This window comes from Astatotilapia calliptera, chromosome 7 (assembly GCF_964374335.1).
Source record: "Astatotilapia calliptera chromosome 7, fAstCal68.1, whole genome shotgun sequence".
NCBI lineage: Eukaryota > Metazoa > Chordata > Actinopteri > Cichliformes > Cichlidae > Astatotilapia > Astatotilapia calliptera.
The window spans coordinates 35,505,491-35,519,176 of record NC_137428.1 but is presented as its reverse complement, the minus strand read 5'-3'; the positions used below and the strand labels follow the sequence as shown (position 1 = coordinate 35,519,176).

General features: G+C 37.4%; 1 protein-coding gene across 1 annotated transcript in view; it reads right to left on the bottom strand.

Annotated features, from left to right (window-relative positions):
- Positions 1-13,686, bottom strand: part of npr2 (natriuretic peptide receptor 2) — a 92,958-nt gene that overhangs the window by 50,437 nt on the left and 28,835 nt on the right. The window contains exons 6-7 of the mRNA XM_026174420.2: positions 7,727-7,862; positions 5,453-5,537 (exon numbers count right to left, since the gene is read on the bottom strand). Coding sequence (XP_026030205.1) covers positions 5,453-5,537; positions 7,727-7,862 — 221 coding nt within the window. The remainder of the gene's footprint in view (positions 1-5,452; positions 5,538-7,726; positions 7,863-13,686) is intronic.

Sequence of the window (13,686 nt, the reverse complement as noted above, 5' to 3'; positions counted from 1 at the left end):
GCAGTCAATTACTGGTGTAATTGGTTGCTGTACCAAAAACCACCTTGCGATTGCTTTGGCTAGCAGATAGCCATGGCTGCCAGTAGTTTGTTTTGATGACAGTGACTTAATAATCATAATAATGGATTGCATTTATATAGCGCTTATATAGCGCTTTTCGTCCTCAATACCACTACTCATTCACACACTGGTGGAGGCAGCCACAGTTATAGCCACAGCCACCCTGGGGCAGACTGACAGAGACGAGGCAGACATATCGCGCCATCGGCCCCTCTGGCCAACACCAGTAAGCGGTAGGTGAAGTGTCTTGCCCAAGGACACAACGACCGAGACTGTCCGAGCCGGGGCTCGAACCAGCAACCTTCCGATTACAAGACGAACACCCAACTCTTGAGCCACGATCGAAGATGCAGACAAGTCGGCATCTTCAAAACAAACTATCGCCGACCAAAGCAATCAAGGAGGTTTTTGAACCTAGCGACAGTTTGAGGGGTGAAACGCAGACGTTAAGATCAGCGATTGTCCAATCTGCCCCAACAGCCACGGCCACGCAAGTGATCGAGAGAGAAACTACAAAGGCATACAAATTTATCAATGAACCAGTCTATTCTGCCCACAAGCTGTGGGTCATGGCCGAAAAATCAAGCATTGTATTTAAAGCAGCCAGATAGTTTGGGCATCTGTCTAAGATTTGTCCTGGAAGCCTCCCAGGTGAGCTGTTCAACCCAAAGGAGATTCTAGGACAGACCTGGAACACACTGGAGAGATCTCAGCTGGCAGGTGAGAAGGAGGTCAAAGCGTCTCTGATTAGCTTTTAGAAGATGGATGGAGGGATGGAAACCTTGGTAAAAGCACTGAGCTTGTTTAGCTCTAATGAAGGAGCCTTTAAGATACATTGAACAGACTCCTGATAGACTGGGAGTGCCTAAAAGCTTTCCAGATGATGTTAGATTAGGATAAGAGTTGCGTTAGTTTAGGTTTTGTTATCCTTATTTCACACACATGTCAGCAGGTTGTTAAATGAAACATTTTTCGCTAATGATTGTGGTGTTTAAATTGGCGCAGAGAGGAATTTCCCAGATTGCACTTCCCATGATTTACTTCTGTCTCCTATTTCGTCCATTAAAGGTGGATGAATAAAAGCAGATATGTGAAGCAACTTCTCCACAATGGTAAACAACCACTAAATGTCTGCAAAGCCCAACCAGAGTAATGAATTCATCCATTTTCTAATCAGTGAACTTTGTGACAAGTTTCTGAGTGTTGCTTTTTTTCAGCACCACTCTGATAAACATGGCACCATGGAGAGGAAGAGGCACTCTAGCGACTCAGCACATCTGGGGGAAATCTCAGGGGAGCTGATGCTTCTTGACAATTCACGATTTACGACAACAATAAATTTAAAAAACGCAGGAACTTTTGTGCGTTTTTTTTTCTTTGCAAGGTGGCAGTGGATTCATTGGCAGACTGAAACACTTAGAAATGAAAAATGAGCAGAGCCCCACACATTCCAGCCCAATCTAAAAAGGTGTAAAACGTTTCCAGATGGCTTCAGGGAAATTATTGTAGCGTGTGCATATCATCATCTTTTAGTCTTTTCCCCCAGAATATCCCAGTTGGCTCCTGAAGTGGCTCATTATCATTTTTTTTTCCTTTGCGACTTTTTCACCAGAACAAATTGTGTTGCTGGAGAGTCCAAAAAGTAAATTCTGATGTTTGCTAGTATTTGGAGGACAGGAAACGCCATTAAAGTACCTCATCCACTACTAAAAAAGTACTTTTCTATTAAAAGAACCTTGTTTAGAGACCTCTGGCAGCCAGAGGGGCAAAATGTGAGGCTCCACACTGGGCCTATTGTTTGGTAAGTCCCATTTGTGAATACCTCCACAGGACCAGCCCCTTCATTAAAAACAACAGAGTCACTGCTGCTCTGCTCAACATCCCCTCATGCCCGCTGCTGCTGCTGCTGCACAGCAGCCTCCAAAATCAACGGCGAGCAGCTGACAGCACAGCTGTTTAAATCTAAGGCACTCCAGGGTGAAGTTTGAGAGAAAAATGTGGCAAAGTTATATATCTACATCTGAGCCATTAACAAGTAAGCTGGTCTGATTTCTGAGCCTTAGATGTTATAGATCATGTTTTACTGTCTTGTGCGGGGACAAAATTAAATTGAAGGCTGAATTTGGTTTGCTGCATGGATTTCATCAAAAAGCAATACAAAGAAACATATCATTCAATATACAAGTCTCTTTTTATTAAACTGCATAGACATCAGTTTACGTCTGTGTACATGTCAGAACAGAGATCTATTGCCAAAAGATTTCTTAAAACAAATTAATTTTATTCAACATTTTCTGCCCTGTGAACTAGATTTAGATCCACCCCCAAATTAGGATATTAAAAAAATAGTTAAATGTATTAAAAATAAAGATGTAAGCAGCAGTAAATATATATCATCTTTTAAAATTATATTTTTTCTTTTTATATATATATATCTTCTTATTAAAAATATAAAAAATTAAATACTAATTTCTCACTGGGTAAATCGCTTCTCAATAGCTACTGATAGTGGCATAAACTCCAAAATGTTTTTAACATTTTAGTGGTGTTTCTGTAGGTCAAGCACTAAAAGCAAAATGGAGGCCCCTCTGCAGGTGGTTGGTCTTTAAAATGGCCACAAACAACTCTGCTGTCCGCCTCTCTGTCCATCAGCAAAGCCCCAGTAGTGTCTGCAAAAACAGGAAGTCATCTGTTAGCTTTATATGAGACAGAGCCAACGATGAATAAGCTCCAAGTCATGGTGTGCTTTAAAAAAGGATAACTTATTAACCAGGGCTCCAGATATAACACTGTCATTTATGTACAGAGATTGAGTCTTAATATAGTTTGAGAGCACAAAGTTCAAAACTGTAGGTCAGGAACAAAAATACATCACAAAGTTTCCCATCACAGAAATAGATATTTGTTGTCCCTAAATCCAAGAAAAGAAACTTACCATCCAAGAATCCAGGAAAACTAGTTAGCTAGTTGGGAAATCACAGTGTGTTTGTGGATTTGGGCGCTGGAAAAAACAGAGACGATCAAGTTAATTTTATTCAGAAATGAGTGTAGGCTCTGCATCTAATTATCTGCACATTAATAATTAATGGGCATGATCAACTCAGATTCAGGTTTAGTGGATTTACCTCAGGCAGACAGCCGCTCCTCCGTCTTTCTTCCACCATTCGTCTGATCAAAATCCATTCTGATTGGCTGGTGATTAACACTTGTTTGTGTTAATAGTCAGTATTAGAAAACGGATCAGATTACCGGTGTGATTTATTAGTTTGATTTGTTAATCCTCCATAAAATCAGTGCATTTATCAGGGAGAATATCCTTAACTGCCTAAGTAAAGACACCTCTGAAGATGTGAGCAAAGAGGGAAGAGCAGAAGAATTTTCTTTCATTACATGCAGATAACACCCATGATATTAACCAGCCTATGGAAATCTTTCCAGTCACTTTATTTCTCGGGGCATGCATGATTTACTTCTTGAGTAATTAAATGAGGCTTAATGTTACAACATAAACCATGTAGACTGTGCCACTTGGGACAGAGCAACAATTTCATTTGAATTGTTTACACAGCTGAATGCCGAGCACAAAGTTAGAACCATCAGAAAAGCAGCAGGCAATTACTTTTTCCCTTAAATATACAACTAAAAGAAAGTGCTCAGGGGCAGCAGTAACAATTAAACACTGACGCTTATTTAAACAGCTAATCGCATAATGTTCTGTTTATTTTTAACTTCAAACTGCAGTAGCATCTATATAGGGTGCACAGTCTCTAGGATTTCTTTTTGTCTTTTGCTTCTAAAAACATTTAGTGAATATGCTTTCTATACCAGTGCTTCTTATCATTTTTTTTCATCTACTCCACAGATGTACTCAAAACACTTTTCTCTACCCCCAGACAGCTTTCATGTTCATGTGACAAACAACTAACTGTGTAAAATTACTACATTAACAGTTCATCGACTGCTTTTAGCTACTTCTCCATTTAGCAGCTATTAATTCCTATTACAGTTTATGTTTATTTAACAATATAACTTGTGCTGTCAGAGATAAACGTTTACATATCGTTTATCGATCTTTCAAGTGCTAATCTATATTTTTAGTTAACAGTTTGACCTTTCTTTTAGCAAAAATAACTTTAGCTAGCTACTATTTCAATCCTAAATTCATTAGGTTTGCTAATAATTTATTTTGAACAGTAAGCTAACATTTCAATTTAAACTATACCTATTTTATTAAGCTATTTCATTGGTTTAGCCATACTATTAGCTAATAATTCTATCTGTTAGCCATGTTTTTAGCTACCTCCTGTAATTGTTAGTCACTACAAAAGTAGCTATAGTTTTACTCAACTGTGGGCTTTTACTTCTGTTAAATTCAAGTGTTTTCATATAATTTCTTTACAAAGTTAACCATTTATCTGTATTTCATATTAATCCATAAAGTTCTATAAAAATTTAATTCATTTATCCATAGCCCAGTATTAGTTAATAACTTTAAAAATATTATCACTTTATACTAACAGTTCCAACATTTAGTCACAATTTTACATAGCGTTCAACCATTTACTTATTTGTATGTTTTTCAGCACTGTTTTCTTTATTTATGTATTTCTTTTGGCTTCTGTTCTGCTCGTCTGTTTCTTTCAGTCAGCTGTTGATTTTTATTCTCAAACTTGTTCAGGTTAATTCAGTTCTTTAAATAATTCTAATAATTGTGCCAATCTGTCCTTGTACACCTTGGAAGTACTGTTTAAAGGCAGTAGTTTTTAATATCGAGGTCCCTGAGGGGATTGAAAAAACATAAAACATTTCTCAGTGTCAGTCCTGCCAATTTTATTTATTTATATTGTAAACAACATGAAATATTAATTTAGGCTTTCGTGGTGCTGTACATAAAAGAATTCTGGCTTATTTTTGCTTCTTTTGAATATTATTTTGCAGGGCTTTTATAATCCACTTGTAATCCTTTGAGAGAGGCACAATGATCAGCTCAAGTGATGTTTTCCACTTGACATCACCAGTGTGTGAATTATTAAAATAAGCGGCATTTTTCCTGACTTCAGCGCAAAGAAAATAAACTTAACAAACACACTAATGATCATTAAGTGAGAGTGGCAGTAAGCGTTGTTTCGAGCCAGTATATGAGCTCACTTGGCAGCTTAAACACACTTCACCACCGCTTTAATGCCGTCACCTGCTGAGCAGTTGCTGTAGCAACAGTGCGTAAATACCAAACTACCACCTAAAGCAGCACAATCCATAAATCCTGCTTCAAACACGAGCCTGCCTCTTGCTCTTTCTCTCAATCTTTTTTTTTTCTTTTTGTCCACATTTCTGCTGTTTGAGCTAAAAGCACCACAGAGAGGAAGCGTCAGCTTGATGCGATCAAACTCACCTGTAAATGAGGAAACTGGAGATCCCAAAAATGATGAGAGCTAAGCCAGAACCCACAGCTACAATACCCAGAACTGGCAGATGACCTGAAAACAGGAGGAAAAACAAGGAATTCACACTCTCATATGTTCAGCAGATGTCCACAATCATATCTTTGAAAATAAAGGAAAAACGCACAGATGTGACTTCCTGAAGTACAGCTGTGGTGCTTTAGAAATCTGTCACCCCACAAACACACAGCCACACTCCCAACGCACAATTAAAACCTAACAACGATTAATAACACCTGCTGGAAGTCGGTCAGTAAAGTAGCAGCGGCGGGTTTTATTCAGTTTCAGCTTCTCTGTTGTTACTGAAATTTACAACAGGTGCACTAGAGGGGCAACAAGGAGACAACCCCCAAAACAATAATCTTCATCTTGTCTGACTGTTTTTTCACTAGTTTTGCATTTGGCTAGGGTCAGTTCCACTATGGGTAGCACAAGGAGATACCTGGACTCTGCAGAAGTTGCACAGGCAGTCCAACTCCTCTAGGTTCGCACATTAATACGTGCCATTACCAGAAGTTTCGCAAGTCTTCCAGCACAGTCTGAAGAGCCTGGAGGAGATTCCAAGAGACGGGCAGTTACTTTATTAGAGCTGGATGGGCCTGTAGAAGGTAGTTAACCCATCAGCAGGACTGATATCTGCTCATTTGTGCAACAGGAACAAGATGAACACTGCCGAGCTACAAGAGCTGCATGACCGGTTTGGCACTGGGTCAGTGATGGTCTGGGAGGCTTATCCATGGAGGGACACACAGACAAAAGCCAGGGTTCAGCATATCAGGAGGAAATCCTCAGACTCATTGTCAGCCCCTACATTGGTTCACGGTTCCTGGGCTCATGGTCAGGCATGCAGACCACATACCATTTTTTTTTTCACTTTTACTTGGGTGTGTTTTTTAATTCAGCTCTCTGTAGGTTGATCATTTTCATTTCCATCAAACAATGTGGCATCCTTTCATTCCTCACACATTACCCCGTATGTATTGCAATTTCTAAAATAAAAACAAATAATACATTCGTTTTAAAAGGCCTCTGTTTTGTCTCTTTTGAATAACTACTATTGCTCATTAATAAGACTGAAGTATTTCTATTATCCGATTACTCAATTAATTAATACAATTAATTAATAAAATTGAATACTTGATTACAAATATAATTTATACCTGCAGCCCTGATCCTAACAGGAGTAGTAGAGATGACATTGCTCTTCTAAGGATCTTTGCTATTTCTTCTTGTAAAATGCGCACTGGTCACCCATTGCTCCAACCAACCACCACATGTAAATTCTCAGCTTTATGCAAAAAAACCAAACAATTTATGCTTCAGTATCCCAGGCAAGACTTGCTTATAAGGGCAGTGGGAACGGGTTCCAAATCTGACGATTTCTCCATGAAAACAACACCACGCCATGAAGCACAGCTTGTAATGTCACTGTTGTTCTCGCTTTGCATTTTTTAAACTTAATTAAAGTCCACCCCAACAGTTCAACAGAGAAAAAACAAAACCCATGAGCAGTCTGGTTACTTTTTATTTGTTTCGTTTTCTGATGTGTGTCAGAATACTGCAATTATCAAATTTGTGATTGTACTCTGTTTTCTCTGGTCAATTAATGACAGGCTTCAAACGCTTATAATCATCTCAATTATCTAATTCACTCCAAGCTGAAGTTGTGAAACTCTTAAGTGTTGATATGCTTCTCCAAATTTCTCAGCATTCATCATCATTGGTGTTGAAAGTGAGCCTCCATTCATTATCCTGTCTTCACACCACAATACATTTTAATTGCAGTGTGGTTTTCCTTCTCTGTTTATCATCCCTGATAGAAAAAAAAAACCAAAAAGTGTCACTGCTCAACAAAGACAACTTCCTGCGCTCATATTTCACCGCCTGTCACTCAAGTAAATGCTCCACTTCACCCATTTACTTTATAGACACAAAGAGCTGGGAAGGAACTGAAGAAAAACAAGGCATTTATCACGGTAGCTTTATTTAAAATAGGAACAGCGCATTAGTGCCCTGTAATATCCACCTGATTATCAATTCCATTCTAACCAAGGTCATGAAAAAATATGCTATTAAGCTATTATACTGTGTGTGAACTTTTTATAATTCTTGTCATGAAATTAGTGTCCATTAGAAAGCCTTGTGCTGCTCGTTTGTGACAGGTATAATCACCTGTAGGTAGGTAGAAAGGGGTAAGTGTCTTATTACATTATGACGGGTCATACCATCATTACAGGAGGGGTCATCAGTCGAAAAGACGCAGGGGGGGTTGTCCAGTGGTGGGCCACCACTGGGCCAGTGGATCTTCTCTGTCTGGGACCAAATGATGTCTTTGGTGGTTCCATTGTAATATGCAACAACCTGCAAATACAGAGGGAAAAAGTCTTAATTTAAATATGCTCAGATACAGCACCAAATGTTTCTTCTCTTTAGCCTCAAAGTGGTGGATTTAAATTTTAATTAGTCCAATACTTTGGACTAATATTAAAAAAAATGTGATAATCATAGTGACAATGATGAGTCAGGTGAATACAGGCCACAGACTGGTCTACAACCATCTGGTAATCACCAGTTCTGAGGGAAAAGTGTGTCTTCCCCAAACTGGCAAGTGGTTCCTGGAGGTCGATGGAAAATTGATTACTAAAGCTAGAATCACATAGGCCTAGAGGTCAATCAGTGACCTCTGGCAGTCACAATTGCAACACAACTGTCGACCAGGAAACTGGAGTTCAGCTCACGATTGGGACTATTTTTATGTTTGTCTTATACTTAGTGTTCACTTTTATTTAGTTCAGGAAAAAAAATTTGCACAAAACACAATTGTTATCACACCAATACTTTGTGCATGGATGGATATGTTGATAGTTAGATATGATTGAAAACATAATAACCATTGGCTGCAAAATAGTATCAACCCTCCACAGGCTGCATGTTACCACCATGCCTGAGGAGTTGGTAATGTTTAACCTGGCAAGCATACTTGCTAAATATAAGTTTTTAAAGAGGATAAATATAGTGAGATCTGAAGCTACAAAGTTCGTAGGCGACTAGCCTTGAAAAGCATAAAGACAGGGAACCAGGTACCTTTGTTCCTCTCCAGTGGTGCTTCTGAAACTTGTCAAGGTGACAATGCTGTTATTTTATTTTATACCAGAAATGAGCAAAAAAAAAGGTAAAAATGAAAAGAGCCAACTGAGTTGATATTACAAGAAGAGCTGCTTGCATGTTTTCCCTCAAGTCATATAACAGATAAGGTTTTCAAAGAGTCTTTATTACCTCAGTTTTAACTTAATTATCGTATTACCTTCATTTAAATTACTTTCCTGCAATCACAATTGTACAAAGGTATTTATTTAAGATTATGTGATTGTCCTGTCTCTGAATCAAAATATCAGCAAACCTATCAACATAATCAACATATGTTTTGCGTCACTAACCCCCTAACCTGGTATAACATAGGTAATCATTGCATGCCATGCAATGTAATGATTAAAGGAATTAATGAAACGTTCAAGAGAAAATACAGAACTGTAGGATCAACATCCACACAAGCAGCGACCATCCTGAAAGGCTTGTGCGCGAGGGAGAGAGCTTTATTTTGACAGCTCCATGAGCAGCATCTGTTGTACTCCAACTCTTCTCTGGTAAGTTTCAATTGCTAGTTCCACGTGATCCTCGACACAGGAAGATGTTTATTTTGGAATCTGTGCTCTTATTTAGATTATAAAAAATGATGAGTTTGGACATGTTTTGGCTACCTTGTGATTGGCAAGTTGCATGCCATATAAGCATGGTGATGGGAAAAAGTCTCAATTCATAGCTCAAACCTGAAGTCCACAAACCAGTGGGTAACAATGCCATCTATTACATGATATACTGTCTACCATACATATGCATTTGGAGTACCTTAATAAAATGGAAATACTTCATTTGATTACGCCAAAGTCATGCTAATGTTACTTTTTTCTTAAATAAATCTAACACATAAATCCAGTGTAGCTTATGTTTTTATGTTAATATTACATATCTTCAAACATTAAGCAACAGAGGACGTTACAAGAACACTTCCTTTTTTTTTTTTACTTTGATTTTTATTAGGTTATTTTGACATTGTGGACATACAGTAAAGAAAATAACAAACAGACATACATATAAACAAACAGAGTCTGGAGTTTACATATCTTTCTCCATTTATCACATTGCAGAAAAAAAAAAAAAGAAAACCTATTATGTTGTTTCATTTGTGTCACTTCTGAATGTTTTCCACTTCCTCCATAGTCTGTCGTATTTACCTCCCATCAGTCTAATGTTGAGTGTTATTTTTTCCATCTCTGAGATATCCTCTACAATACTGATCCAATCCCGCTGGGTGGGAGGATCTGGATGTAACCACTTCTTTGTAATTGCTTTTTTTGTTGCGGCCAGAATTATTTTGACTAAATACACGTCCTCTTTTTGTATGTATTCTTTTATGTTTCCTAGATACATCACTTGGCAAGTATTTGGGAATGTATAACTCAAAATATTATCCATATTCATTTTTAAGTCTTCCCAATACTTTTTAATTTTAATGCATTTCCAGAATACATGAGAATGATCCGCTTCCATTTCTCCACACAATCTCCAACAATTTTGTAAACTTGAGGTCAGTTTGCTTTTTATTTTGGGTGTAATGAAAAAACGTGTCAAATTTTTCCAACAAAATTCCCTCCACAACGGCGAATTAGTTGTACTGTGTTGCAATTCACACATATTGAGCCATTCTTTCTCTGTTATTTTTATGGTCAGTTCAACTTCCCATTTCTTTTTAATATAGAGTGTTGAATCTTGTCTATTTTCTTCTAATGACCTATAGAAGGTGGAAATAGTTTTAAATTGTTTATGTTCATAGCAATCTTTTACTTTTCCGACAACCCCCAGTGGTTTCCCAAGCCAGTCAGATTTTATTTGTTTTGCGTAGTAGTCCCTAACTTGCAAATATCTAAAGAAATCTCTATTTTCCAATTTGTATTTGTTTTTTAGTTGTTGGAAACTCATTAGTCCTCCGTTTTTCATAAGGGTACAAACTGCTGTAATCCCTTTTAGTTCCCACTGTTTGAATGTTTGGTCCAATTGTCCTGCCTTGAAATTTTTATCATGTCTAAACCATCTGAGTATAAATAATTGTTCTTTTAACTGACATTTTTCTATTACTGTGTGCCATATGTCTAATGTAAATTTCACAATTTGATTCATTCCACTTTTATTCTTTGTCATTAAATGTTTGTCAGAGATAAAAATCTGAATGTTGTTTCCCTCGATTTCTTTCTCAATTTCCTTCCATCTTGCCTCATATTCTGGTCTACACCAACCAGCAAGTGGTCTGAGTTGGGCTGCATAGAAGTATTCCCTTAGGTTCGGCAAGGCCATCCCTCCCTTGCGCTTCGGGAGTTGCAGTGTTGTTAGTCTTATTCTGGGCTTCTTCCCACCCCAAATAAACCTTGATATCATCTTGTCCCATATTTTGAATTTTTTTTGAGATATAGGAAGTGGGAGTGACTGAAACATGTATAACAGTCTTGGGAGAACATTCATCTTTATTATTTGGATTCTTGAGTAGAAGTTTGTAGGTGTTGCCGACCACCGTTCTAGATCTTTTCTAATGTTGCCCTCCACCTGATTATAGTTTATGTCCGCCATATCTGATAATGATTTTGTCAAGGTTACGCCCAAATATTTCATGTTGTTCGAGTGCCAATTTAATTTGTATTCGTCTCTGATCTTTTGGGAGGGTATATAATTGAATGATAGAATTTGTGTTTTGGATACATTAATTTTATAGCCTGATAAGTATTCAAAGGTATGGAATAGTTGCATCAAAATTGGGAAGCACTTGTCAGGGTTTCGTAGAAAAATAATAACGTCATCAGCAAACAATCCAATAAGGTGTTTTTGTCCAGCAAGGGATACCCCCTCCAACTTTGAATGTTGTCGCACTGCTTGTGCTAGTGGCTCAACATATAAAGCAAAAAGAATTGGTGACAAGACACAGCCCTGTTTTGTACCTCTATATAGCCGAATTCTATCTGTCAGACTACCATTCACCTTGATTCTAGCTGTAGGTTGATTATAGATTGTCCTTATACATTGTATTGAGCTGTCCTTAAACCCGAATTTTTCCAATACTCCAAATAGGAAGAGCCAGCTTACGCTATCAAATGCCTTTTCTTGATCTAAGCTAATTAACACAGTACTGATATTCGTTTTTTCTGCATTGTCAATAATGTGAAGGACTCCTTATATTGTCCTGTGCCTGACGTCCCTTGATGAATCCAGTTTGATCCACTTCTATCAGATCTGGTACAAATTTTTGGAGTCTTTTGCTAATGATCGAAGTGTACAATTTATAGTCGTTATTTAGGAGGGAAATGGGTCTATAATTCTTGCAGTAGTCTTTGTTTTTTCCTTCTTTGGGTAAGATTGTTATAATAGCTTCTCCCCATGATGGTGGAGCTATTCCCTGATTCAGAGTCCAGTTGAAGCAAGATAGAAGAAGTGGCTTGAGTTCTTCTTTGAAAACTTTGTAAAATTCAGCCTGAAAGCCATCGCTTCCTGGGGCTTTATTTGTTTTTTGTTCGGCAATAACTGTATCTAGTTCCTTATCTGTAATCTGTGAAATCAGTAACTTGTTTTGGGTATCTCCTATGGAGGGCAGATCCAGCGGGTCAAGAAAATTTTTTATTGTCTCAAGGTCTGCGGCTGCCGGTTGTGAATACAGTCTCGTGTAATATTTTTTAAATTCATTTTCTATCTCATTAGGCATATAGTGTAATTTGTTACTATCCAAATTTCTTACTTTATCAATAATCCTTGATCTCTGCTTTTTACGCAGTCTACTGGCAAGTATTTTAGTTGCTTTGGGCCCTGATTCGTAATAGGTTTGTTGCATATACCTAGCCTTTTTTTCTACTTCTTCTTTTAGTAATTCATCAATTTGGTTTCTGATGTCTGATATTTCTTCTAGAATTTCAGGATTTTTAAGTAGTTTATGTTCCCTCTCCAGATGTTTAAGTTTTTCTATCAAATTTTTATATAGGGCCAGTCGCGCTTTTTTTTGTGCTGCTGTTAGGGCTATGAGTTTTCCCCTTAAGACTGCCTTTAATGCATCCCAAAGTATAGTTGGGCTCACATCTCCGGTATCATTGTCTTCTATATATATTTTTATATCTTCTTTAATTTTCTTAACATGTTCATCCCTATTTAAAATACCCAAATTAAGTCTCCATGCTGTATGTATTTTCCTATTATCGAGACTGATTTCTAGACTAATCAAACTATGGTCTGAGACATCTGCCACACCTATTTTACAATCTGTAACATTATGAAGTTCTTCAATATTAATTAGAAAATAATCAATTCTCGAATATGTGGCATGAGGTGCAGAGTAGTGGGTGTAGTCCCTGGTTTGAGGATTACGTGTTCTCCATACATCAATCAGTCCCACCTCTTGTAATATTGTATTCATAAAATTAGACAGACGATGTTTACATGTTGCAGCACTGGTAGTGTCAATATCCCGATTTAGCACAACATTGTAATCCCCTGCACATATCACCAGACCTTCAGATTCTTGTGTCACTAAATTGAATAAATCTTTGTAATCACTTTTCTTACTTCCTGGTGGGGCGTAGATATTAACCAGGGTAACTAGTTTATTTTCCAATTTCCCTTTAATTAGTAAGTATCTACCCTCTTTATCAGACACTTCTTTGTGGCATTCAAATTGTACAGAGTTTGCTATTAAAATAGCTACTCCTCTTTTCTGACTTTGTCTGTAGGAATTGTAATAGGTGTTTTTATAACCAAATCTTTTCAATTTTTCATGTTCCTGTTGGGGCAGGTGAGTCTCCTGCAAGAATATTACCTGTGCCTTTTCTTTTTTGAGTTTTGTTACCACTTTACTTCTTTTGATTGGGTTATTCAGACCATTCACATTCAGTGACACCAGTTTTATATTATTAAAAGGCATGTAATCCACGCGATTGTAGATCGTAATTCTCCAGACAACAAAAAATTGTGGCCTTGACATTTGGCCAACCACCATGTACTATTACAACAGTGCAAAAAAAATAAATAAATAAAAACAAAATAAAATAAAAAAAACAAAAACAAAAACAAACAAACCCTATAACACCCGACTTCCACG